Source organism: Lontra canadensis, unplaced genomic scaffold, assembly GCF_010015895.1.
Source record: "Lontra canadensis isolate GAN:19392208 unplaced genomic scaffold, GSC_riverotter_1.0 scaffold24, whole genome shotgun sequence".
Taxonomy (NCBI): domain Eukaryota; kingdom Metazoa; phylum Chordata; class Mammalia; order Carnivora; family Mustelidae; genus Lontra; species Lontra canadensis.
This window is the reverse complement of record NW_022631018.1, coordinates 20362224-20389740: the sequence shown is the minus strand read 5'-3', so window position 1 is coordinate 20389740 and position 27517 is coordinate 20362224. Positions and strand designations below refer to the sequence as shown.

The following is a 27517-nucleotide window of genomic DNA, read 5'->3' as shown; positions in this document are numbered from 1 at the left end:
TCCCAGGACCCCGCAATCCTGAGCTGAGCTGAAGGCACACACTTAACCCACTGAGCCACGCAGACGCCCCTACTTAAATTGTTTTGATCACACTTTGGTTTCATGTAATCACCCATACTCCACCAAGAGGCGGGAAGCCCTCCTTGTTCCCAACACGGAAAGGAAGCGACTACCTTGTGCACTTCTGTGTTCACGTAGTCTTGCAAGTTTGCCTTCACAGACATGGGAACAACTCCACTGACACCCTGGGAAGACAGCAAGCAGATGTGAATCAGACTAACACTGCAAGAAAGGAGAAGGGGGACGCCTGGGTGGCTCAGTTGGTTGAGCAACTAGCTGCCTTCAGCTCAGGTCATGATCCCAGCATCCTGGGATCAAGTCCCGCATCAGGCTCCTTGCTTGGCAAGGAGCCTGCTTCTCCCTCTGCCTCTGCCTGCCACTCTGTCTGCCTGTGCTCGCTCTAGCTCCTCTCTCTCTGACAAATAAATGAATAAAGTCTTTAAAAAAAAAAAAAAAAAAGGAGAAGGTGATGGGCGCCTGAGTGGCTCAGCTGGTTAAGCCTCTGCCTTCATCTCAGGTCATGATCCCAGAGTCCTGGGATCGAGCCCCACCTCCAGCTCCCTGCTCAGCTGGGAGCCTGCTTCTCCCTCTGCCTCTTTCTCTCTCTGTCTTTCATGAAAAAATAAATAAAATCTTAAGAAAGAAAAAAAAAAGAAAGGAAGGAAAGAAGATGGTGACCTGAAGCCCATTTTGTGCTCTTCTTTTTCTCTTTCTCTATTTCCTTACTCATTTCCTTCTCTTGCTGGAAGACAACCTTCAGATACACATTTCTATTTTATGCTAACAGCTCTGATTCCAAATATTCTGCAACTTTGTCTCTGTCAATAAACCCCAAATTGTCAGGGTAGATATCTACAAAAGTGTCAGTCTAAGGAGAAATCTCCTAGAGCTGTAAAAATAACATAGTAACATCCATGTCCTACATGCTGAGCTAAGTGCTATTAATACGTTAGCAGATACATTCTTAGAACAGCGTCTACCTCTAGCTTCACTGTAGAGAAAAGGAAAGTGAGATACTGGAACAGATTAGTTGCCTAAACTCATATGCTGGTCATTGACCAGCACTGAACTTCACACCCAGGTCTGACTCCCAGCTCCTGGGTGGTCCTGTGAGGAGATACACTGCTCGGAGAAGGCTGGCTGCCTCTGGCCCGCGCTGAGTTACAGTGATGGCCAGAGAGAGGATTTCTATTTATTGTGCATTTGCTAGGAAGTTCTTTGGTGAAAGGAAGCTCTGACCCACGATATTAGCTCCCAGTAAATATTTGCTCAATTCTTTTTTTTTTTTTTTCATTGCAAAGTGTACATGGTGATGAATTCATTCATTTACCCACCAGGGAATCAACTCATTGCCAAGAATTTATGAAACTATGAGTACAGTCCAAGTGTGCTCCTATAGAAAATATGAAAAGGGGAAAATAGGAGATGAGTCAAAGAAAATGTCCTGTTTTGGGGAAATGTAAAGCCTTAAGCAGAGAGAGTAATTGACATGATGTAGTGAACCGACACCATCGTAGTCTTCTCTTGTGGGAAACATGCTACCTCGTGTAGGTATCAAGAGGATGGCAAGCTCATCGTGGACCTGAGTGGTGACAGATGCCTCTATCGACCATCTCTAGCCCCTATTCCTACTGCTGTCCCTGGAGCTCGTATCCCCATCTTCTCCCCACTGGTGTTCTTTTCATGCTTAAAACCCTGAAGCAACTAGAATTCCTCAGTATTGCTTTCCCACCATCCCAAACTCACAATATAAGCCTCTTCCCTTCATGCTTTTATTGCAATGTGTACGCAATACACGTCTCTGTCTTAGCACGGGACACAGAATACTGTAATGATTTATCTGTCCGTCTGACTTCTCCACTAGAGTGATAGCGACTCTAAAGAAAGCATCACACCTCATTCATCTTTTGCAGCTCTAATACCTTGCCTAGGACTTAGGATCACAGAAGCCCCTCACTGAGCGTCTGATGGCTGAACTAATTAGAATGAATCATGGAATCGGAGTTGAAAGAACCCTATACAGCACTTGATTCCACTCTACCTAATCTCCTATTTAGAATATTTCCCCCCAAAATCATCCTACATTCTCTGTCTGAACAAACATCAGAGCCTGAGATACTAGAAAGTACTTATATTAAGCTAAAATTTGCCTTCATCTATGTCTTCAGTTGCACCACTGGCCTTAAATCTAATCCTACTGTTTGCAATGATGCTTCAAATGTTTATGGGTAAATGTTTACAGAACTGTGTCAGGCCCCTGGAATAAGAGCTCTCACTGTAGCCTCTTCTGCAGAGTGAACCTAGTACAGTTGATTTGCTTGCCCAAGGCCTCCACAGTTAGTTCACAGGGAGCCAGGTCCCTGGCGGGCCCTCCTTCTGACTCAGCTAACTGTTGGAATGGATGCATTTCTCCTTTCTTTCCTCTCCCTCTCTCTAAATTAATTCCTGAAGTGTCATTGGCATACAATGTTACGGGTATCTTTCTTCCTATAGAATCAGCTTGGTGCTTTCATTCCGAGTATGTCCCTAAAGCTATAACAGCCTAGTCAATGAAATGCAGCACACAGGTTCTTGCTCAGGATTTGAAACAGAGGTGTTTGGTCCCAACACCCACGTTCACTCCATTACATCAGCTGCCTCTCTAAATGTGGGGGTCACTTTACTTCTCGAGGACCCCAGGAGGGGACAATTGTATAAGGTGGTCATTCTAGGGTGTGCATCAGGACCTAGAGCATGACTTCCCCTATAGGGAATCTACTGGCTTTTCCCTAGGCAATCAGAGCGAGTTGCTACGGGGAAGCAACCAGCCCTGCAACCCTTTTATTTAACACCTGGAAAAAAAGGGTCTTACCGTTTCATTCAAGAGCTATTTCTCGAGCACTTGTTGTATTACGTTCCTGGTGCTTCCCTGGCCACACGAACCCAGCACAGAGCAAGCAGGTGACCTCCCGAGAGTTGAGCTACCCCGCTCAGGTTCCCAGGCCTAAAAAGCAAAAATGTATCTCCAGTTCCATGGCAAGAGCTCATCTGCAGAACAAGAAAATAGCATCTACTGGGTGACCCACATGCTTTCAACACTCACTCACTTGAGGAGATAAAACTGTCCCAAAAACACACTAGAGCAACATCTAAAACCACGTGGTTTAGTGCTACACGTGCATGTACTGACCAGACTGTATGGGAATTAAAAGCGCAGAGGCCCACCGATGCCAGAGGCAGCAGATGACACTGGTTTTTGAAAATGTTTTCATAGCAGCCACGCAACAGCTCACAGTTACTGGGCACCTGCGGTGCGCCAGGAAAGGCTCTACGCCAATGACGTGTGTCCACGCACTCGATTCTCACCAAACACCACAAGGAAACTACCACCGTTTTGTCCATTTTTATGGTCCGCGGAGGGGTTAACTAACTTGCCCAAGATCACATGGCAGAGCTGGGGGAGCTGGGCTTGAACCTGGGCAACCTGCCAGAGCCTGGTTGCTTAACCAATGCGCCATGTTGCCTCTTGGCATTCTGTCATGTCCTGGGGACAGAAGATGCGCCACCTGGGCCAGGAGGGGGCAGGGCCACCTTCCCCGGGGTGGATCCACATCTGACAGGGAGAGAAGGGAGGAGTGTCGCACACCGCCTCGCTGGCCGTGGCCTCTCTTCCGTGGGTGGCTGTCCACCAGCCGCAGGCGAGAGGAAGGTGGCAGCAGGGCTGGGGCCCTGGGGTACGCCGGGGCTGGCTCTCACCCCAGGGAAGCATTTGCGGGAGCAACACCTGCTGTGGCCACTGGGGCTTGGCTCCTAGTCCCAGGTCCTCTCTGCCACGGCCGTGGGGCCCCGTGTCTTGTCACCACACCAACCTGAGCTCTGCTTTCGAGTTTATTTTAAAAAGATGTTTGACAAGGTGATCCCTTCCGGCCCTCGACTCCACAGCAGCTCCGGAGCTCGCCCAGCGCAGGGTTAAAGCAGTGGCCCGCGGTCCCCACGCACACACCAGGGACAGCTCCGGCCGCCGAGGGGAGCCAACCTGGCTGCAGCAGCCAAGGTCGGGGCGGGGCTTTCGCTTGGGACTGAGCAGCGAGCTGTGCTTTCCCCACACAGGGCGCCATGGCCAAGCGAGTTGCCATCGTGGGAGCCGGGGTCAGCGGCCTGGCCTCCATCAGGTGCTGCCTGCAGGAAGGGCTGGAGCCCACCTGCTTCGAGAGGAGCGACGACCTCGGGGGGCTGTGGAGATTCACCGTAAGTAGGGGCCCTGCGGCTCTGCCAAGTGTCTACCGGAAAAGGCTCCACGGGTGGGAAAAGAGGTTGAATTTCTCTCATAACGCCGTCTGCCCTCCGGGGGGGAAGGGCTACAAGCACCCGCGGACCCGGAGCCAGGGGGCTAAGACACTGATAAGAGGAAGGAGCTGCGCACAGCCTGAGCTGGGGATGGGGCGGGCACGAGCCACCCGGCAAACTTTATGTGGGGCCGAGAGCAAGAGAGGTGGCCCCAAAGGGTGACAGAGAATGGAGTGGCAAGCCCAGAACAAGGGAGCAGGAGCAGACGGGGTCTGAAGCAAGGCCAGGCACCGCAGGGTCCGAGGCAAAGGCAGGAACCCAGCAGGGCAGGAATGTGGGCCTCTGTCGTGCCGTGCCCGCTTCTGTCCCCGTCCTGCCCCGTCTGAGGCGAAACGACACAGGGCTGGCGCGGGATGAGTTCCACCCTCATCCTAAATCCAGGCAATCCCCATGTTGCCAAGAACAATCCAAGTGAAGAATGCGATTTGGAGCCTTTTTTGTTCCCGAGCAGAAGAAAGCAGCACCCCTCAGTCGGACTACAGTCCAACCGGGAGAGGAGAATGGGCGGGAGAAGCGGGGCCGAGAAAGCCCAGGCTTCACCAGCCTGGGCGGACGCGGTCACCGGGGCACTGCTGGGGCCACTGAAACCCTAAGTTCCAGGCTGCCCAGGGAAGCTTTCACATCAGAGCTCCCAAGCCCCTCCTTGCCCTCCTTCTCAAGAAAGCAAGGACACTTCCCATGAGCCTTACACGTGCGGAAAAGAAAGCTGGCAGGAATAGGGAAAAGGAGCAAGGCGGACATCCAGGCCTCAGAGCCCATAGGGGCTGAGGGAAAGACACGGTGGAATTTGCAACTGAATAAAATAGTTTCTAACTCAGTGAGCAAAGCTCCAGGAAGTGACTAACTAACTAGATAGGTACGGTTGTCCCAGCATAGGCCAGCATGGCTCACAGAAAGATCTGTGTATTTTGAAATGTGTCTAACCACCAAATGTGACCATCAGTATGCAGAAACCTCCCCAAGGGCACTGGGTGAGAGGGCACATCTGTTCCCATGTTTCAAAGACCACACATTCCATTGGGACAGCAGAAACCGAACACCCATGCTGTCGCCCTCCCCGCCAGTGCCCACTGAAGACGCTGCGCACCCGGCACGATACACCTGCCCTGAGGAGCCTCAGAGCCCCTCTTAACCTGTACTTAAGACAAACAGGACTAATCTGCCAGAGTTGGGATTTGGCTTGCAAGATGAAACTTCCCAGTTAGCAGGGTAATTAGCAGACGTATTTGGCTGAACAGTCACAGCAAAAGGGAGTCCAGCAACCTGGGGATACTGGACAAAAATGCACCTGCTACTGGTCACGGACACGCAGTTATTAACACGTAAAATCACTGATCTAAGAAGCAAGAGGAACGTGGTCCAGATCCAGCTGTGCCCGCCTCAGGCAGGTCAAATGCCTATGCACAAGCGCCTTGGGGGGCACGAGAAAGAGAGGGAGGCATCCCACGCTTTCTAGAGACATCCCATCCTCCTGCCCCTACCTCAGCCTGCGTGCATGCGCCACACACACACACACACACACACACACAGGCTCGGTCAGCATTATCTCTGTACTCAAAGCAGATGGCCAAGCTCAAAACCACAGATTCAAGTGTCTTCTCTAGCAAGGGCTGTACTCACCAGAAAGCTCACGGGTGGGTCCACAGTGCCTGTTCTGGGCAGGAGGGGCCATCATGCAAAACCGGACAAGCGATCTGCAGAAACCCAAGAAAACACATATGAAGACCACTTCCATTTCCAAACAGGAAGGTGCGCCAAAGATTACAGAGATTATAAACCACCACACTCAGTTCAGTTCTGTCTCTTGCAGCTGCCACGGCCTGGAGCAAAAAGGAAACAGACAAAGGTTGCAATGCCAAAAAAAAAAAAAAAAAAAAAGGCCATCATTCGTGGGGGTGGGAGGGGGTGACAATCTTTAAAAGGAAAAGGGGTATGTTGGTAAAGACCCGACTTCTGTCCACTAACTCAAGTGGAGGCTGGAAGTATGTACAGAAAGTCTAGTTTACAACCGACTTTCTTAGGCTCTTGAGGAGTAACCTTAATGTCACCACACACTGATTACCTCAATTATAAAGTAATATTGAAGAAACAAAATGTGAGGAATTGCCCCATCACTCAAAATTAATAATACTCTCAGAGAATCTTAGCATAGGAAGGGATCTTGGGGGATGATTTCCTATAGAACCCCACCGAGGTCATCTAGAGGGAATTATAGGCCACTGGTAGGAACACATTCAGCGCCTCCTCACAACCCTGAAACACAGTCTAGGACCTGATCACTCTCCTTGGAATGACGTTCCTCCTTGATGTGCATCAAGGTCTTTTCCTCTGCACATGCATCCTTTCATTTATTCAACAAACATATATTGAACCCCAACTGTGTGCCTTATGTACCACATATTTTTACATTCAATGAGGGTAACGAAGGTGTGTAAACTTCACCCCTTAAATCACTGAAGAAGTGTCTCGGTTAATTCTTCTTTAGGCTTAGTAAACCTAATTCTTCCAGTCCTTCTTTAAAAGGCTATTTCTAAGACCTCAATTGTCTTGGTAGGCTTCCTTTCATTCATATATTCAAGAAACATTTATTGAACTGCTATTATGTTTCAAGGGGGGTGCACCTGAGAGGCCCCCATCCTCTTGGGGGTTCCTCACATCACCTCTGAGTATCCACAGCTTGCATGGGCTGTAGATCCAAGAACGGGGCACTGTCCTCCAGCGAGACCCTCTCTGCCTCTCACTGGGGGGAGAAGGAGACAAAGAAAATGGATTCTGGCTGCTCAAAGGAGGGGAAAAGAAGGAAATAATTGTTCTTGGAGAACAAGAGGTGGGAACATCTTGTATGGAGAGAATGTCTCTATTTAGGAGTGACTTTTATTATCATTTTACATTTATCGGTAAATGAGGACAGGGATGGGCACCTGTCGAAGTTGGTTAAGCGTCTGACTTCTTGATCTCAGCTCAGATCGGGTCCTGAGATCGAGTTCCACATCAGGCTCTGAGCTGAGCGTGGGGCCAGCTTGAGATTCTTTCTCTCTCCGCCTCTGCCCCTCCCCTTATTCGTGCTCTCTTTCTCTCTCGGGGGGGGGGGGGGGACAATTAATTAGTTAATAAATTAATAATTTTTTAAATGAGGAATGGGAGACCTCTGACCTGACAAAGCTTTCTTCCCATTGCCTAGAATCCTCTCTGAAGGACCCAAAGCTTGAGAAAGTGAATCTCCATAATAATCGTGGAAGAATGATATGAAAGACCATTAAGACTTACTGAGAGTCTACCAGACGCTGCTGAAAACACGCCACAGCTACCGTTTCAGTTTCTCCTACGGGATATTCCTATTCCTATTTATACCTGAAGAAACTGAGACACAGATAGATTAAGAAAATCCCCAAGGTTACCCAACTACAAATGGAGAGCTTGAAGATGAATCCAGGCAGTCTGAATCTGGGCTGTGTGCTCTCAAGAACTATAGGCATTTCCAGAGTCTGGCTCAAGAATGAGGGCAGGCAAATTCTAGACTGTTCATGGAATCCCACCAGGTGTCCTAGTGAATGATGGCAACCTTCCCAGTATATTCCAGGACCAAAATGGACCAGGCAGCCAGAACCCCTCTGTTCATGCTCTTAGCCTCGCCCTCTGTCCACAGACCATCCCTCCTCCATTCCCACTTTGTTTTCCCCCGGTGGCCCCATCAATTCAGGAGGCATGTGTTTGCATCCTTGGAGTACCAGGGCAATTGGCCGACCCACACAGGGACGATGCAGCCAGAGATCCCAGCAAGGCCTGAGAATCACTCGGGCCACAGGCACACACAGAAGGGGAGGGCCCAGGAGAGCAAACCATTCAGAAGGGGCACGGACCCATACCCTCTGTATATAAACTGAACACTCCAGACCATGTATTTTTCCAGGAGGAAGAATTGGTGGGAAGAAAGAGAGACGAGAGCAAAGAGGTGGTCTTGGACTCCAGCCCCAGGGCCAAGTTTCCACTCTGCACTATGGTTCTTCCTCAGCTAACATCTGTGATACATTATTCCAAGATAGGCTTCAGTTTTGCCTGGAAGGTTTTCCTTCCTCTTGCCTTTACATCTCCCAGAGTTTTACAAAACAGAGTTGTTATTGGGCTGTGGGGTTTTTTTTTTCCCCCTTTCTATTTATGTTTCTTTGTTCATCTGTTTTAAGTTCCCATAAATACATGGTTACTGGCTTATCCAACCCCACAAGCCCCATTACTCTTTGCTATTTAAACATGCCATTACAACATACTTGAAAGTTTTTGACCCATTTTTATGGAAATCTTTACAATATGTATTATGCACATCTCTACTCCTCTTAAATAGTCTATATTCCAAATTTAGACTTTTATTATCGTTAACTAGACACTGATTGTATTAACCGAGCATGAGTCACTGCGTCATGCTCCCAGATGCCAGAGAACAGTAAGGGAGCTGTGGCCTAACTGGCCCAGAATGTTCATGGCTGTTGTTTCTTCTATAGACTATAGGTTCTTCCCCTCCTGCTTCCTCTTGCTTCTCCATTTTATAGCTGTTTCTCTCTCTTTTTTAAAAGATTCTATTTATTTATTTGACACAGAGAGAGACAAAGAGACAGAGAGAGGGAACACAAGCAGGGGCAGTGGGAGAGGCAGAAGCAGGTTTACCTCTGAGCAAGGAGCCGGATGTGGGGCTCGATCCTAAGGACTCTGGGATCATGACTTGAGCCGAAGGCAGAGGCTTAATGACGAGGCACCCAGGCGCCCTTTTACAGCTGTTTCTATTCCCTTTCTTCCTATAACCCAGAAGGAACTTCACTTTCAACTAAATCAAACCAACCACGAAATTTAGTTCTAATACCCAGCTTCAAGTTTAAAGCTCTGCTATTCACTAAGGCAGCCACTGGCCACATGGAACTATGGAATTGGTTGACATGGCTAAAAATTGAATTTTTTATTTCATTTGACTTTAATTTAATTTTTTTAAGATTTTATTTATTTGACAGAGAGAAACACAGCAAGAGAGGGAACACAAGCAGAGGGAATGGGAGAAGGAGAAGCAGGCCTCCCGCCAAGCAGGCAGCCTGATTCGGGGCTTGAACCCAGGACCCTGGGATCATGACCTGAGCCAAAGGCAGACGCTTAACAACTGAGCCATCCAGGCACCCCAATTAATTTTAAAACCAATCCTCAGTTCAGTTACTAGAGCGCTTTTAAGTATATTCATTGACAATTTGGGTATATGAACACCCTTTTTCAATTCACGTTTAACATTTGAATTGAGAAGTAAAATATATACACTGGTATTTGAAAAACTTGCTATGCATAAAATAATAAAATGTACTTCATTAGTAAATTTTTATAGTGATTACATGTTGAAAGTATAAAATTTAGATAGAGTGAATTAAACATAGTATAGGGTTAAAATTAATTTCACCTGGTTCTTTCTTAAATTTTTTAAATTTAAATTTAATTTTTAAATATGACTACCAGAAAATTGTAAAGTGTGTATGTTCCACCACATTCCTGTTGGTAGGACTGTTCTAAAGCCTTGTTACTCAGAGTATGGCCCCCGGCCCAACAGCATCTGCAGGGGAATTTGTTAGAAATACAGAATCGCAGTGCTGTGAATTGTGTAAGCCTTAAGAATCCCAAACCTGTACCCCTGAAACAAATAATACATTATATGTTAATAATAAAAATTATTTTTAAAAATATAAAATATTAGTACATATAATATTTTTTAAATATAAAATATTAAAAAAAGAAATACAGCATCTCAGACCTGAGGCACCTGGGTAGCTCAGTCCCGGTTGAACATCCAACTTCTGGTTTCAGCTCAAGTAAAGATCTCAGAGCGAGGGGTCTGTGCTCAGCACGGAGTCTGCTTCTCCCTCTCCCTCCTCCTCCCACTCTGCACCACCCTCTTCCTGCTCTCACCAGGACACTTGTGCTCTCCCTCTCGCTCTCGCTCTCTCTCTAATAAATAAATCTTAAGGGAAAAAATCTTTAGCCCTCAGGCTCACACAGACCTACTAAATCAGCATCTACATGTTAATAAGATTCCCCAGGTGATTCTTAACAAGGTTAAGGAGCACTAATTAGAGAGCTGTGCTTCTCAAACTGTGGAGAAGAATCAAGTTCATGTTTCGTTTAATTTCTAATCAAGTATATACAATTACATTTGTAAGAAAAGTAAAAAGGAATTATGAAAACAGTGAAAATGAAATGAAGAAAAAGGTCAAAATATAAATTCAAAAGTCGTATAGAGTCAAGAGACATAAAATAAAATTCAGCAAATGTCATTAAATGTACACATTTTTAAAAATTCCAAAAGGTAGGCCCATTTTTCTTTGGAAGTGTATACGTACGCAATTAATATAGAAAGTCACTATTACACGTGCGGCTTTTAGCCAAATAAAACATTGTGTGTGGAGTAATCTCCATATGAAACACCTGGAGGCACACTCTTACTATGCGTTGGACATATTAACATTTAAAGTTTTTTTTTTAATTATTTTTATTAATGTATATTATATCATTAGCCCCAGGGTACAGGTCTGTCAATCATCAGGCTTACACATTTCACAGCACACACCATAGCACATACCCTCCAATATTTAAAGTTTTTAATGTGACCATTAAAGTAGCTTCTTGCTTGTTACTGTATCTAACCTGACTGGAGGCAAAACCATGCTCTTCTCAAGGGATACTGTGTATCTAAACTGTTTCTAAGTTTTGCCTAAGAGCACACATAAGGAGAGAAACACAGTTCACAAAGGTACATTGATTGGAAAGGAAGAAGAAACTTTAAAGCAATCTCAGGAAGTTCAGGACTTTTTTTTTTTTTTTTGGAGAGAGAGAGAGATAGAGGGCTAGCACGGGCTAGGCAAGGGGCAGAGGCAGAGAGAATCTCAAGCAGCCTCCACACTGAGCCCAGACCCCGACACGGGGCTCAATCCCACAACCCTGAGATCATGACCTGAACTGAAATCAAGAGTCAGCTGCTTAACCGACCGAGCCCCCCAGGTGCCCCCAGGACCTTCTTGTAATAACTGCCATCCAAAACGAAGCAAGTAGGGCTGTATTTTCAAAAATTATCCTCAACCTTTTATCAGTGGCCAGTTTATTCTCTAAGGTTATGACTAAACATCAGTTATCTTTATTTTTTTAAGATTTTATTTGAGACAGAGAGAGTGCACACATGGGAAACGGACAGAGGGAGGGGGACAAACCGACCCCCTGTTGAGCAGCGAGCCCACCCTTGGTCTGGATCCTGGGACCCTGAGATCATGACCTGAGCCCCAGTCAGACACTTAACTGGCGGAGCCACCCAGACGCTCCAATATCAGTTATCCTCCGAAGAAAGAAAATGACAAGTTGTATGGGTTTTTGGATAACAGTTTTCAAACTAACCTTAAAACTTCACTAATATAGTCCCACTGCCCATGACTAGGACACAACTCAACCATCAGAGCCCTCCTCACAGGGCTCAGACAAAACTGAGACTGACCCGAGTCTCATTCAACACATAGGAGTCCACATGCTTGGATACTGAACAGTGGCGAATTATCGCAGTGGAAGTTTCCAGATGCTTACTGTCAATTTCTGTCCTTCTCTTGTCACAGAGTGCTAATGAACAAGTCAGCTCTGTCTTGCAGGCCAACTACGTCTTTGAGTCACACCGCTTTAGATCTTCCGGCAGAGTAACCGAGCAGGATTTAAATACTCGCCCTGCCCAGAAGCCTTTAGATTCCAGTTTTCTAGATTTATTCTGGACAAAGAGACTGTCAGAGGGGGAGCCCCAGACAAGCAAGATACAGTGAACTCCTTACTGATGAGCTGACGAGATCGGCAACATTAACCAAAACCACAACGATGTAAAACAAAACAAAACAAAACAAACAAAAACAAACAAACAAACCCACAACAATGTGTTTACAATTTTATGGTAATCTGTAATCACCGTAATCACCACACATTTCATGCAGATCTAGATTCACATCCTTTGAGAGAACAAGGTGAGCCCTCCTCCACGTGTGAGGTTTATGTTTGCCTTGGGGAAAAAAAACAACTATTTGTAACCAAAATGGTAAATAATATTAAAATACTGAGGACCGCCTCATCATTAAACTCAGAATACCCTTCATAGTACATCCCAAAGACAGAGGCCATGTATATTAGCGACCGCGTGTACCAAAACTGCTTATTATTCAACCTGGTGGGAGTTCTCTAAGATCCTGATATTTGCCATTTATTCAGGTCGAAACTGGGGGAGGGAAATGAGTCTGTCACCACCTACACAGTAGCCAGTCTGGACAACTTTGACCTGCTTCTTCTCCCAAGACCTGAATCCAAACAGCTCCCCCATCCTGTGCCTCCTGTCTTTCTGCTGCCTCAGTTTCCACTTCTGTTTCAACACCACCGCCTCTGCTTCGGCTGACTTCAGCCGTGGCCCGAGCGGATCTTCTGGGCTCGGGGCTCTTCACCACCTTCCTTCCTTCCTTTCCAGACTTCGCCATTCATCTTTTGTAGAACAGGAATTATCTTTTCAAAATATAACAGGAATCACTTCCTCATTAAAAATTCAGAAGACTGCCATCACCTTCCAAAAAAATCCAAATTCCCTAACCTTAGATGTAAACTCCTTCACGATCTGAACCCCCTTCTGCATAGTCCTTTCAACAACTCCCGTGGAAACCGAACTACCTAGCAACTGTCCATCATGCAGACACAACTCTCTGGTCTATTTCCGCATTTTCCAGTATTTTGCGGTAATGCGTGTGAATCTGGACAGGTGAGTTCATCCTGGGTTTGTTAACATGTAACGAATGAAATCACAACTCTCGTCATAAAGTTCAGTGTTCCGTGTTCACCCTACCTCAAGGGCAGGACAACAAATCCCATTAGAAAGGGTAACCTTAATCTCTGTCAGTGTTTAAAATGCCTAAAAATTAACATCCATTTCACATGTGTGCACACATGCACAAATCCGTACACACTCATGTGTGTACACTGTTTTTGCAGGAACATGTTGAAGACGGCAGAGCCAGCCTCTATAAGTCTGTGGTTTCCAACAGCTGCAAGGAGATGTCTTGTTACTCAGACTTTCCATTCCCAGAAGATTATCCAAACTATGTGCCAAATTCTCTATTCCTGGAGTACCTCAAAATGTATGCAAACCAGTTCAACCTCCTGGACCGCATTCAGTTCAAGGTAAGACACGAAACATCAGTCAGTAGTCAGAAAGTATGGCCTACCTGTTTCCTGTTTCTCTCAATTGCCTCTCCCTTGGCTCTGTAGATGAGATTGTGAACTGGCAAGATTGAGGACACGGGGCTGGATTCCTTCCCTTGTACTCACACCCACCCTAAGTAAATCGGAGAATGGAGGTGGGTACTTTCTGTAAGAATTCACATGTATACATTTTTAGTTTGTATTAATTTCATCCGAGAACCCAAAGGGACCTGAAAATATCAAACTACATTCGCTGCTTGGGACGAAGGCACATAGGGACATTGATGACTTCTACCAGTCCCTAGGTCCTCTCTTCTTGAGTATCCCTTTATAGGAAAAAAAACATGTGCAGTGGCCCATACACAGAAGAACCTCACTATCTGAAGGGAATCTTCTCTAGACATCCTGGGGAATAGAAAAATCTTTGAATATGGCGCTTTTCACAGGACTTATCCACCTCCCTCCCCATTTCCAAGAACAGAAACAGGAAGAAGACAGGACAGAGGCAAATTAATATACTCCCTTTTTTCCCCATTCTTTCCTCCCCAAGAAACAGGACAATCCATGTGTTTTCCTTCTCCTATCTCCCCCTCTCCCTGCTACAGATGGGGATGGTAAGGAATTTCTAGGGAATTGAAAGCAACATGAATGACCAAAATTAGTAGTAAGATTCGTAATCACAACCTTAAAGGTACTGACCAACAAGGTAACCAGTACCTTGAAGAGATGCCTGCAACCACATCTTCACTGCAGTATTATTTATAGTAGTCAAGACAGGGAAACAGCCCTAGTGTCCATCGATGGGTACATGGATAAAGAAAATGTCCCCCACACATACACACACACTGGAATGTTGTTTAGTCATAAAAGAAGGAGGAAATCCTGCCATTTGCAACAACATGGATGGGCCTTTAGAGTATTGTACTAAGTGAAATGTCAGAAAAATTAAAAAAAAAATCACCAAACTCATAGAAACAGAGCAGATTGGTGGTTGCCAGAGGTGAAGCGTGGGCCTGGGGGACATGGGCCAAGATGGTCAAAAGGTTCAGACTCCCAGTTATGAGATAAATCAGTTCTGGGGATGTAATGTACAGCACGCTGAATACAGTTCACGGTATTATATAATTGAGTTGCTAAGAGAGTAAATCTTAAAAGTTCTTTTCACAAGAAAAAGAATTATAACTATGCAAAGTGATGGGTATGAAATAGACTTACTATTTGTTGCAATTATTTTGCAGTTTATATATTATACATTTATACATTACACATACTATACATTTATCAGATCATTACATCATATACTTTAAACTTACACATGTTGTATGCCAACTATATTTCAATCAAATTGGGTAAAATGAAAGTATTCCAGTTTTCCAAAGAGTATTTTACTCCACTTCCTTATTTTGCAAGGGATACAGTAAAAATGAAACACTACCATAGTGAATGGATATGATCCTCAGAAATATTTTTAATGCATCAGAGTTCCTGAATCTGATGAATTTCCTTTACTACATGCTGCCCCAAGTCTATTTTAAAATAACTGGAAAAGAAATGATTAAAGCTAGATGTTCACCAAAGTTTTAAGAGGATATACACATAAGAGATTTCTCTCCTGTGCATTCCAAATATTTAATTACAAATAGTTCTTATTTTTTTAAAAGATTTTTTTTTATTTATTTGACAGACAGAGACCACAAGTAGGCAGAGAGGCAGAAAGAGAGAGAGGAGGAAGCAGGCTCCCTGCTGAGCAGAGAGCCCGATGCGGGGCTTGATCCCAGGACCATGAGATCATTACCTGAGCCGAAGGCAGAGGCTTAGCCCACTGAGCCACCCAGGCGCCCCTAGTTCTTATTTTTAAGACAAAAGTAAACTCTATTTTGAAATCAATTAATTTTTAATTAACTGAAAACTTAAATTTTAAAAAGGGAGAGTTCCTAATACAAATGTTGGAGTCCAACAAGTGCTTCAAATATTATAAACCAAACAGTGACCCCATTAGGAAAGACGTGAGATGCCTGTCTTCTCTGAAAACTGAAAAAAGACAGGGAGCAAAGTCTCTCAGTCAGTACAGTATTTATGCTCTTAGATCTGACTTGTACGTTTATTTTACATATTTTCTGAATCAGAACCCCGCACCCATAAACATATACATACACTCAAGTAAAACAAAAAAAAAAAAAATAGACTGACATTTGGACTACTCCAGAACATTCAGGCCATAAAGTTAGCATTTTCCAATCATTCTCTGGATCTGGGAAAACTTCAGCAACATATTCTATAGGACCTTTCATAAGGTCCAAATTTATGCTTTCAATTTATATTACCCACATCTCTATTAAAGCACAGCTCTGGAGAGATATACATAACAGAAAGAAGACCATAGTTCTTGGTTCTATCATTTACTGTGAAAATTTGAGCAAAATCATTCAAACTTTTTGGATCTCATCACTTCTCTTAAATACCCCATCACAACTCTAAGCTTAGAATACTTTCATCCAGAAAACTATGGTTAGTCTGATAACTCGATTCAATTTCTAAGTTTATGCTTATTAATTATGGTTAGTCTGTGCTCTAGAACATTTCAAATGTCAACTGTGGCCAGCAAGCCCTTACCAGAAACTTGACAACAATTAATTGTGACTATGATTCTTTTTTCAGACTAAAGTCTGCAAAGTAACAAAATGCCCAGATTTTATTGTCACTGGCCAATGGGAGGTGGTCACTCAGCATGAAGGAAAACAGCAGTCTGCCATCTTCGATGCTGTCATGGTCTGCACTGGTTTCCTTACTAACCCGTATTTGCCACTGGACTCTTTTCCAGGTACAGCATTTTCTGAAACTGACCCTAATTTGTCTCTTGGGAGCCATCCTGATACTGGCTTAATCTGGGAACACATTTCTATGCTTCCTCCCTTAAACAGTTAAAGTTGTGAGGTAATAAGGATTTTTTCCTAACCAGCACTTTCTGGCCAGCTTTTGGCTTTCATTTGTTCCAAACAACCAATATGTGCCCCCAAAAAGAGAATAAATAACTAGCCAGCAGTTTTGTGCCTCACTGAGGTTCAGCGTCTCTCTGTAAGTGATGCGCAACACTCAGAAAGTCTCCTAAGACATGGGATGCCCACACAGATGGTCACAGCCTCAGCAGCAGCAAACAGCCAAAGCTGAGTTAGAGGCCTGGACCACCTCACCCAACAACATACCTCACGGATCAAGCAAACAGAGCTCTACTGGACTGGCAGACCTTCCAACACTGGTCTTTTATTTTTATTTATTTATTTTTTTTTTAGATTTTATTTACTTATTTGGGAGAGAGAGAGAGAGAGAGCATACAACGGGGGGCGTGGGAGGAGCTGCAGGCAGAGGGAGAAGCAGACTCCTCACAGAGTAGGGAGCCCAGTGCAGGACTCAATCCCCGGACCCTGGGATCATGACCTGAGCCAAAGGCAGACGCTTGACCGACTGAGCACCCAGGAGCTCTCTCAATACCAATCTTACCAGCCACTACCAACTGGTTGTCTGAAATCCCTGGAGAGTTCATCATTAAGGAGCCTTTGAGCTCTAAAGTTCTGTGACTTTAGATTTGAAAAGGAGTCCTCCAGATCTCACCACCTTCCTCTCTGCCTCACAACAGGCTTGCGTAGTACAGAGTACATACACCCTAGGGTCATTGTTGACTGTTAATGAAAATTCAGGTTCATTGAAGACTTTCAAAAACTTGTGTCTGGAAGCACGTTGCTCTGGAGGAAATTCCAGAGATGTTCCAAAAAGTCTTAGTAAAAATAACAGATATCATAGAATAAATAACTTCCCAAGATAACCACTTAATTCATTCAGATATATACATTCTAGTGTGTTTACTAACACAAACACGTTCACCTAATAAAATGCTTATGCTGCCTTACTTTGACAAAAGAGGGAAATATGTTAGTCTGATAGGAGACTAAGCCACGGAGTCTCATTTTTGCTTATTTGTGATCCAAAGGATCTTGGTCTAGAGAGAATCTAAGATAATTTAACATCCCAGGGTAGAATTATTATCTACGGATATTATGGAAAATAATAAGGATAATAATTCTATGATTCTCCTCAAACTTGTCTAGCTCTCCCTCCTCAGCCATTCCCAGGTCCGTAATGGGTCCTGTCTGAGTTAATATTTGAATTCAGTTGCATCATTGCTAAATTCTAAAGGCTCCGGATTATGGTGAGTTTTAACTGAGACTCATGTCGGATTTCTAACGATTCAAGGTGAGCTAAAGAGTGACCAGATCTTAATGAGGTTACTTGCCACAAGCATCCATATTTATCCCCTGATGTCTTATCATTTTTTCTGGAAAAAATAGGTTCTTTGTATAGAATGTATTACTTTTTTTTTTCAAGATTATATTTATTTATTTGACAGACAGAGATCACAAGTAGGCAGAGAGGCAGGCAGAGAGAGAGAGAGAGGAGGAAGCAGGCTCCCTGCAGAGCAGAAAGCCCGATGTGGGGCTCGATCCCAGGACCCTGGGAATCATGACCTGAGCCGAAGGCAGAGGCTTAACCCACTGAGCCACCCAGGCGCCCCTAGAATGTATTACTTTTGATTGATTGTGTTAATGCAACCTTGAGAGTGTTTTCCAAAACTATCCATTCACATTTAATGTTTCAGTAAGAAATTTGGCCTCAGCTGCCTGAGGTACCCTTTCTAGTTAGAACAGTAGATCTGACCCCAGTATAATGAACACAGTCCCTTTTTCTAAGCGCTAGCTCTTGCTGACTCAGCACACGCAGCCTGAGTTCCAGTCAGTCGCCAAGGTAAACTATCTGTGAACCTCCCCAACCCACAGGGACCTTTTCAAATAAGAACCACATTTTAGGGGCACTGGGTGGCTCAGTTGGTTAAGTGACTGCCTTTGGCTCAGGTCATGATCCCAGGGTCCTGGGACTGAGCCTAGCATCAGGCTCCCTGCTCAGTGGAGAGCCTGCTTCTCCCTCCCCACTCCCCCTGCTTGTGTTCCCTCTCTCACTCTGTCTCTATCAAATAATTAAATAAAGTATTTTTAAAAAATAAATAAATAATAAAAATAACCAAAATAATCCATCAAGAAGATATTAATGGAACAACATTTATGTTTCATTCACTGATCCTATAAAATTATTTATTTGACTTTCTTTTTCTATAGGTATAAATACCTTTAAAGGCCAGTACTTTCATAGCCGACAGTATAAACATCCAGATATATTTAAGGACAAGAGAGTCCTTGTGATTGGAATGGGGAATTCGGGCACAGACATTGCTGTGGAGGCCAGCCACCTGGCTAAAAAGGTACCTTTCCTCATGTGACTTAATGAAGAATTTTATCTTAAGATGCATGCCTCGGGATGCATGAATGTGAAAAATGATGAAAGAAATAAATATGCCTAAAGCACACACACATTTAAAAAAAAACAGATTTTTTCTTTTTAAGATTTTATTTATTTATTTATCAGAGAGAGAGAGAGAGGGAGGGAGCACAAGCAGGGGAAGCAGCAGGCAAAGGGAGAAGCAGCTCCCTGCTGAGCAGGGAGCCCCATGCAGGACTCGGTCCCAGGACCCCAGGATCATGACCTGAGCTGAAGGCAGATGTTTAACTGACTGAACCACCCAGCCATCCCCAAAAAACAGATTTTTAAACCATTTTTTCTTATGTGTTTATAAATTTTTTACTGCAAATTCCAAGAGTCACTTTTCCTCCAAGACCAACTTCTCTGACTTCCTGTTTTTGTCATTTTCCCAGTCATCCAACAAGAGCTACAGGAGACATCTGGGTCTTACCTAGTCCCATCGGTGAGAAAATCCTGTCCTTTTTCCTTTGAAGATTTCCCACCGCTTTTTCCTTCCTTTCTTTGTTAAGCTCCACTACCCTCAACAGGTCCATACAAAAAGGTCTGTACAATGAGTCCATACAATAATCCTCCTAGTAATAATTGTAGAAATGATTCATATTGGGGCTTCCTCTGTGCCAAGCACTTCACTAAATGCCTTACTGTATGACCTCAACCAGTCATCAAAAGAAGCCATGGGAGTGGGTCCCGTCAGTACACTTGACTGTAGGTGAAGAAATTGAGGCTTACAGAAGCTGAGGAGGCTGCCTGATGTTGTACCACTAGCAGATGGCTGAGCCAGCCTTCAAGTTCAAGTCCCTCCGACCCAACGCACCTGTTCCTAATTCTACCCATATCCCTGCATGCCCACTCCCTCGCCCCACATGCAGCGATCCATCCCTACAGACACCCTAACGCCCACAAACAAATCCTCTGAAAAGCCAGCTCTCATTATGACACTCTCATGTTTAAAAACTTCTAATAACTCGCTAAAAAAGAAATGTCAATTATACTCAAGTAAAAACAAAAAAGTGGGAAAGAGAAGCAGAGGAGACAGATCTGAGAAAGCACGGGCCACTTTTTGATCACTTTGCCAAACCAAGGAAGCTAGGAAAGCTCTGCGGGCTCTGTGCTCCTGCCAAAATGTACAAGAAACTCCTACTAAAATAGAACAGAATGGAATGGAATGGAATGGATAAAATAAAATAAGCAACACAAAAGAAAATATTAATAAGAAATTGAAGGTGAATTAGCCTTGCATTATAGGGTTCTCCTTAATTCGACTCAAATCTGCAATTTCAGCTTTATCCCCCACTACTCTGAGCCCTTTCCGATTCTGCGTCTCTCTTTTCCTCTTTCCTCGTACCCAACCCCTCTCCTCCTACAGTGCCTTTTCTCCTTTTTTCACAACCCACAAGAACATGCCCAGCTATCTCACCCCAACACAGTGATCCCTCCCTACTACGAATTTAGGTAATAATTGTAATGAACATTCCTCAGTTGGCAGGCAGGAACAACAAATAAAGATGAGTTGTTGGCTTCTGATGTGCCAAATGTTGTGCCAGGCACTGGGAATCACTGAAGAACACAATAGAAACAAGATTTCTGCCATCATGGAGCACAGAGTCATGGGGGACACAGATGCCAATGAAATAAGTATAGATAATTAGATCACTGATTGTAAGAATGACAATAGCCATGAAGAAAAAGGACTGGGAGTGTGTGACTAATATTCCTTTTGGGGACTTTCAAAAAAGGACCTGATTGATTGATGGACTTGGGGAGACTAACAGTTTGGAGGAGTTATCCTGAAAGAAGAAAAAGGAGGTCCTGAAATAAAAAAGAACACAGTCTCGCCCACTATGACCACCACATGTGGGCAGCATATTATTGTTTCTATTTCTGTAATGATCAGAAATTTCAAATTCAGTCAGCTGGTAAGCTCAAATAGCAACTCTGCAAAGAAAAAAAGAGAGAGAGAGAACTCGTCAGAACTAATTGGGTTACTGAACTCTGTCAATTCCAACAATGGTTTCTACTGAAACTCTCTGTAGACAACTTTCAAGTATTGGCATACTACAAAATTGTAACCACCTGCTCGTTGTTTTTTCACATGAAACTTTCAGCTCCCCCTTGCTTGTCACAGTATCTCACTCACTGCGGTGGCTGGCAGATAGTAAGCTCGTTACATGTTCTAAGGCATTTTAATACTCTAGATGCTCAAACCATGATCTCAAAAGAATAACTTGAAGATGGGAGCTGGAGGAGCCAGAAATATGTGGTTGAGGATGTATTTTGAGGGTGGTATTTCTGGTGCCATTCTAATCGTGAAACTTCCTGAATTTCTGGCAAAGCCAACCCTGTTCCCTGGCCCAGACTGAGTGGTTTCTTTGATTGTTTCTAGGTGTTCCTCAGCACCACGGGAGGGGCCTGGGTGATGAGCCGAGTCTTTGACTCAGGGTACCCGTGGGACATGGTGTTCATGACTCGATTTCAGAACATGCTCAGAAATTCTCTCCCAACTCCAATTGTGACTTGGTTGATGGCAAGAAAGATGAACAGCTGGTTCAATCATGCAAATTACGGCTTAATACCAGAAGACAGGTAAATATAGTGCATCTGCTGAGGGCTGTTGGGCAGAAGGAACCTTGATTCTCCCACTGGCGTATCCAAACCAGGTAATTACACACCATGTGACCGAACACGAAAGAAGACATCATACACATGTACTTCATGAGCCCTAACTGTGTTTGAGTTCTTGGTAAGCGAAACTAAAAATTTCATCTTGTCAATAACCCTTTAAAGTATTATTATAGTCTCCTGTTTATCCTGGGTAAACTGAGGCTTCACAAAGTTCAACTACTTGCCCAAGCTCGTTTAGTAATAAGCGAGCTCTGTGAGCTAGGCAAGTTACATAAGCCTCAGCTACTGCGATCAAAAGAGAGTGACTTGTCTATGACTACTTTGACATAAGCAACACACTTGCCTTGTTTCACTGTGTGGGAAAAATTAAATGCTCTAGTTGCCCCTTGCCATCTCTCCAACAGCAATGCCTTCTTGCCCTTGTCAAGATGACCTTGATCTCAGTCTGTCCTAAATTCAGTCTATAACTGAGTTACCACCTATGACTTACCTCATTAGCAAGAACTGAAGGCTCTACTTTCTCATTCATTAGTTTGTACAATGACATTCTATTACCAGGATGGCACCTTAGCCTGGAGATCCTGTATGATCTTCCTCCAGACTTCACTCTGGGCCAGCATGGATCACAGGGCACCCAAGCCACCACTGATGGCACACAGTCCCCTTGTGTGCATGCACACATTGTTTCCTCTGGCTCTCTTCATCCTTCTCTCACATATCTTCCTCTCACCCCGCTCTCCTCTTGCCTCTACTGTCACCATCTTTTCCTTCTGTATTTCCTACCTACCCTCTTCCATGTCCCACCTTGAAGCCCCTTGGGGGTTTTCACTCTTGGCACCAGAACTTTGTCTACCATAAGCTTTGTTTAACCTGGATGGCAGCTGGGGGACTATAAACCATAAACCTTAAAAGATGTGAAATGAGCCTAAGAAACTATAATCCCTTCACTCTTGGATTTAGTCATTTATCATTTTCAAACTTCTGACGTACATACTATTTCATGCTGCCATGTTATTTGGCTTGCCATGTTGTTTGGGATATTGCAAATTTTGAGACCAACCCCAACTTCAATCTATTTCATATGCTCTTCATCCTACCCAATGAACTACGGATGCAAGCATCAGTATCCCTATTTTACAGATGAATAAAACCCAATTGGGACCAAATGACTTCCTCAAGCTCTGTTAAGTATAAACATTAAGATAAGAAGCCACCCTTCCTCCTTCCTATTCCAGTGCTCTTTCCATTTTATCCCACTGTCTCTTTCTGTGCCTTCACCATAACCTCAAAATGGCTCATATCATTTAAAATCATCTCACAAAGTATTTGCTTAGTGAGCCCAAAGACATAGGCAGAAAAAGATCATTCTGCCCTTGTTCCTTTTTTTTTTTAAGATTTTTATTTATTTATTTGACAGAGATCACAAGTAGGCAGAGAGGCAGGTAGAGAGAGAGGAGGAGGAAGCAGGCTTCCCGTGGAGCAGAGAGCCCAATGTGGGGCTCGATCCCAGGACCCTGGGATCATGACCTGAGCCGAAGGCAGAGGCTTTACCCCACTGAGCCACCCAGGCGCCCCCCTTCTTCCCTTTAAACACATGCCTGCTTTCCTTGTCCCATTGCTCCCGAGGAGGAGAGAGCTCCCAGCAGTTCTCAGCAGGTGTAGCAGCTTCCCTTGGAGTCCTTCAGCACTGGGTTATCTCTAAAGACACTGGTAACTGAGATCTGAAAGTCAGCAAGGGAAACGGGAGCCAGGGAAAGCTCTGACCCCCTTCTCCACAGGCTCCCAAACACTAGTAAATGGTAAACACATTTCATCATTCTTGGACATTCATGAGTCCTTCCCACAGAAGAGGCTTGTCCCATGGCTGGCACCTCCTGCCTGGCCAAGGGGAGAATCCCAGAATGAAGAAAGGAAGGGAAGGGAGAGGGAGGACTGGCCACACTGGCCCCTGGCAGATCCCGTCCCTGCCCACGTTTCTGTTTAGGACGCAGCTGAGAGAGCCTGTGCTAAATGACGAGCTTCCGGGCCGGATCATCACTGGGAAAGTGCTCATCAAGCCAAGCATAAAGGAGGTGAAGGAAAACTCTGTCATATTCAACAACACCCCCAAGGAAGAGCCTATTGATATCATTGTCTTTGCCACGGGCTACACCTTTGCTTTCCCCTTCCTGGATGAGACCGTAGTCAAAGTGGAAAACGGCCAGGCATCGTTGTACAAGTACATTTTCCCTGCGCACCTGCCACAGCCAACTCTGGCTGTCATTGGCCTCATCAAACCCTTGGGCTCCATGATACCCACAGGAGAAATGCAAGCGCGATGGGCTGTCCGAGTCCTGAAAGGTATGTTCACGAGAAACTGCAGGGCACATATGGTTTTGATTTGCCATGTTATCTGGGATATTGGAAATTTTGCGACCATCTCCCACTCCTCAAAACAACACAGTCTTTAAAAGCAGGATCCATTCTATTCTTCATGGAATTACACTATTATAACGAATTTGAGCCATTACCAGCACAAAAGATAAATCAGGGGTCAAAAAATACAAGTTGTATCCCTGTTATTTTTGCAGAATCAACAGGTTCAATTCAAATGGAAAGTTTCAGTCAGTGGAGTGGCAGAACTCAGTTGTGAGGTTTTGTTTTATCGGTTAACTAGGGAGATGACCCAGATGATACAACTTCTCGGCTGGTAACATTATTACCAGGGGCATACCTCCAATCCGTGTAGGCTGCTACCATTTTTTTTGCCAGAAGAACAGATAAGTCGCTGGGTACTAAGAGTGAAACGTGAGCAGTGGTAAAGCATCTTTACCCACTAGGCAAGCAGGCCTAAAGTTAAATTGCCTTTTTTGTTCGTACGTTTCACAGGTATAAATAAGCTACCACCGCGAAATGTCATGATAGAGGAAGTTAATGAAAGAAAAGAAAACAAACACAGCGGGTAAGTTAACTAAGTTAAGCACTTATGCATCTTTTTTGAATCATCACTCATATGGGTAAAAACAATGGCAGACAGAGATGAGTTAAAGGAAACAGACTCAGTGGGAAAAAAATCTGGGCTAGCCTGTTTAAGGTGAGGGCAGGAAGGAACTGAGAAGTTGAAGTATCCCCAAATTGTCACTTCAGACGATGGTCACCTAATGCCACCTGGAGTCTGGATTCTTTTTTGTTGTTGCTCTTGTTACGTTACGTTAGTCACCATACAGTATGTCATTAGTTTTTGATGTAGCGTTCCAAGATTCATTGTTTCATATCACACCCAGGGGTGGAGTCTGGATTCTAAACCAAATATAATTCAGTCTCATCTCCCGGATATGTTATTCATGCCTTATTTATAATCAGGCAGAGCTATGCACATCACTCTGACACCAGAAGAGACTGCTCATTCATTCATTCGACAAATCTTGATCCAGCTCTATTATTTATTCAGACAGCTTCTCTAGAGTAGGACTCCGCTAACTATGGCCTGCAGGCCAAATCGACCGACCACCTGAATTTTCCTTTTATGAATTTTTTCTTAATAATTTTTGAAAGATTTTATTTATTTATTGAAGAGAGAGAGAAAGAATGAAGGGAGAGAGGCAGAGGAAGAGGGAGAAGCAGACTCCTCACTGAGCAGGGAGCCCGATGCAGGACTCGATCCCGGGACTCTGGGATCATGACCTGAGCTGAAGGCAGACCCTTAACTGACAGGGCGACCCAGGTGCCCCTCTTTTACATTTTTAGATGGATGGACAGAAAGAAGAATATTCTGTGATATGTGAAAATTATAGGAAATCTAAATCACAGTGGCCATAAACTTTTATGAGAACATAGCCACACTCATGGTTGCTTTTGAATTACAATAGCAGAGCTGAGTAGTTGAGACAGAGACCATAATATGGCCATCAAAGCCTAACGCACTTAACATCTGGCCTTTTGCCAGAATAAGTTTGTTGACTCTGTTCCCTGGAGAAGAGGCTTCCTCTTATGTTCTGCTGTCTGGCTGGTACGACATCGAAAACTAATGACATACTGTATGGTGACTAACATAACATAACCAAAAAAAAAAAAAAAGTTTTAAAATGATTGCATTTAAGAATTGTTAGCACTTTTCTAATTTATACATGTTTGCAAACTTCATGCTGATCTATCCTGGACAAAGCGTTAAATCCCGAAATAATAAACACATTTTAGATGTCTCTTTTTCACCCTCAACCTGGAGTATAAATCGATCTCCATTATAGAATTCTGCTGTAACACAGATAATTGATTAGAACTGCACAGTGGAAAGGCTTCTCGTCATAGGTCAATCAGTGATTTCAGGGACTAGACCAGCAGTACAGGGGATTCCACCCTATTGATTTTTGTGGACTTTTCCATTTTACAAATCTAACAATAATTGAGTTTTAGAAAAATTTAGGAATAGTGAAGTTATGTAAAAACTTTTTTTCTAGAAATTACTAATTATTTGACAAAAGAACTAAAGAATACCAGCCGTCTTCATGAGCATTTGGAGCACTGCGCACATACAGTGTCTTGTCAAGGGGCTCATCTAGCTGTTAAATATATATACATAATGAGACCATTAGACAGCTGTGGGCTTGGAGGGAAGGACACACAAACCGTTTCAAATGTTCTGGTGTCGCTGTTTACTTTTGGCACTTTTACTTATTCTGGATTATCATTATTTTACCTTTTTGTCTTCTTTATCCCCAATTTTCCTTTCCTAAAGGTTTGGCTTGTGTTACTGCAAAGCTTTACAGTCAGATTATATCACATACATAGATGAACTCCTGACCAGTATCAATGCAAAACCCAACCTATTCTCTCTGCTCCTGACGGACCCACGCCTGGCTTTGACCATCTTCTTTGGCCCATGCACACCGTACCAGTTCCGCCTGACTGGCCCAGGGAAATGGAAAGGAGCCAGAAATGCCATCTTGACCCAGTGGGATCGAACATTCAAAGTCACCAAAACGCGAATCGTACAAGAATCCCCATCTCCCTTTGCAAGCTTACTTAAACTCTTAAGCCTTCTGGCTTTGCTTCTGGCCATTTTCCTAATTTTCCTGTAAAAACAAAAAAGATCGCCCAGGTGGTTTGTCAGATGCCCCTCGTAGATGTACAGAGCTCTGGTCCTTCCACTACCCCGTCATTCTCTTCACCTGAGCCCTGAGCCTTACCGGAGGGGTGATGGCCGTGGCCAGTCCTTCCCTGGCTGCCACTGCTACTGCTGGGCTTCTCCTGCTGCCCCGGCTTCCAGTGCTAGAGGAAGATAAGCAGTCACGGTGTCTGTGCACTTGAAGGCTGCTGGGAAATCCATGCTCCCTTTACGAGAGAGCTGTTTAAGACAGCACTCAGCATTCCTATCTCTCTCTCATATAAACCATTTTCTTAGGCCTCAACTAAGCCCCCGACTTCACAAAAGATTTGGTTGTACTGAAATGATCCTGTTATGGTATCAGCCTCAGACATAAAAAGAAAGGAAAAAACCTAGAAATTCAATGTTTCAAGTGATCTTTTATGCTCTTTTTCCAAGTTGGGGAAAAGATGTGGGGAAAGAGAGAAGGGGACAAGGGGTCCACTCCTAAAAGCCATCAAAGAATTGAGGGTTCAATAAATTCCCTGGAACCTGTCTAAAGGAATGTGGGGACCGCAGAGAAAGACAAAGACCATATGATTCACTTATACCTAGAACCTAAAAAACAAAATAACAAACAAAACACCAACAAAGAAACAAAATCCAGAAATAGGCTCATAAATACAGGGAACTAGTGGTCGCCAGACGGGGGGGTGGAAGAATGGGCAAATGGGAGAAAGGATTACGAGGTACAGAGTTCTGGCTACGAAATAAGTAGGTCACAGGGACAAAAAGTACAGGGTGGGGAATAGAGTCAATAATATAACTTTGTATGCTGACAGATGTAACTAT

General features: G+C 44.2%; 1 protein-coding gene across 1 annotated transcript in view; it reads left to right on the top strand.

The window, feature by feature from the left end:
* FMO1 (flavin containing dimethylaniline monoxygenase 1) overlaps positions 1–26663 on the top strand; it is a 28775-nt gene extending 2112 nt beyond the window's left edge. Inside the window, exons 3-10 of the mRNA XM_032862999.1 lie at positions 4150–4287; positions 13405–13593; positions 16273–16435; positions 18780–18922; positions 21365–21564; positions 23588–23943; positions 24472–24544; positions 26318–26663. Coding sequence (XP_032718890.1) covers positions 4156–4287; positions 13405–13593; positions 16273–16435; positions 18780–18922; positions 21365–21564; positions 23588–23943; positions 24472–24544; positions 26318–26660 — 1599 coding nt within the window. The 5' untranslated portion in view covers positions 4150–4155 and the 3' untranslated portion in view covers positions 26661–26663. The remainder of the gene's footprint in view (positions 1–4149; positions 4288–13404; positions 13594–16272; positions 16436–18779; positions 18923–21364; positions 21565–23587; positions 23944–24471; positions 24545–26317) is intronic.
* The last annotated feature ends 854 nt before the right edge of the window (positions 26664–27517 follow it).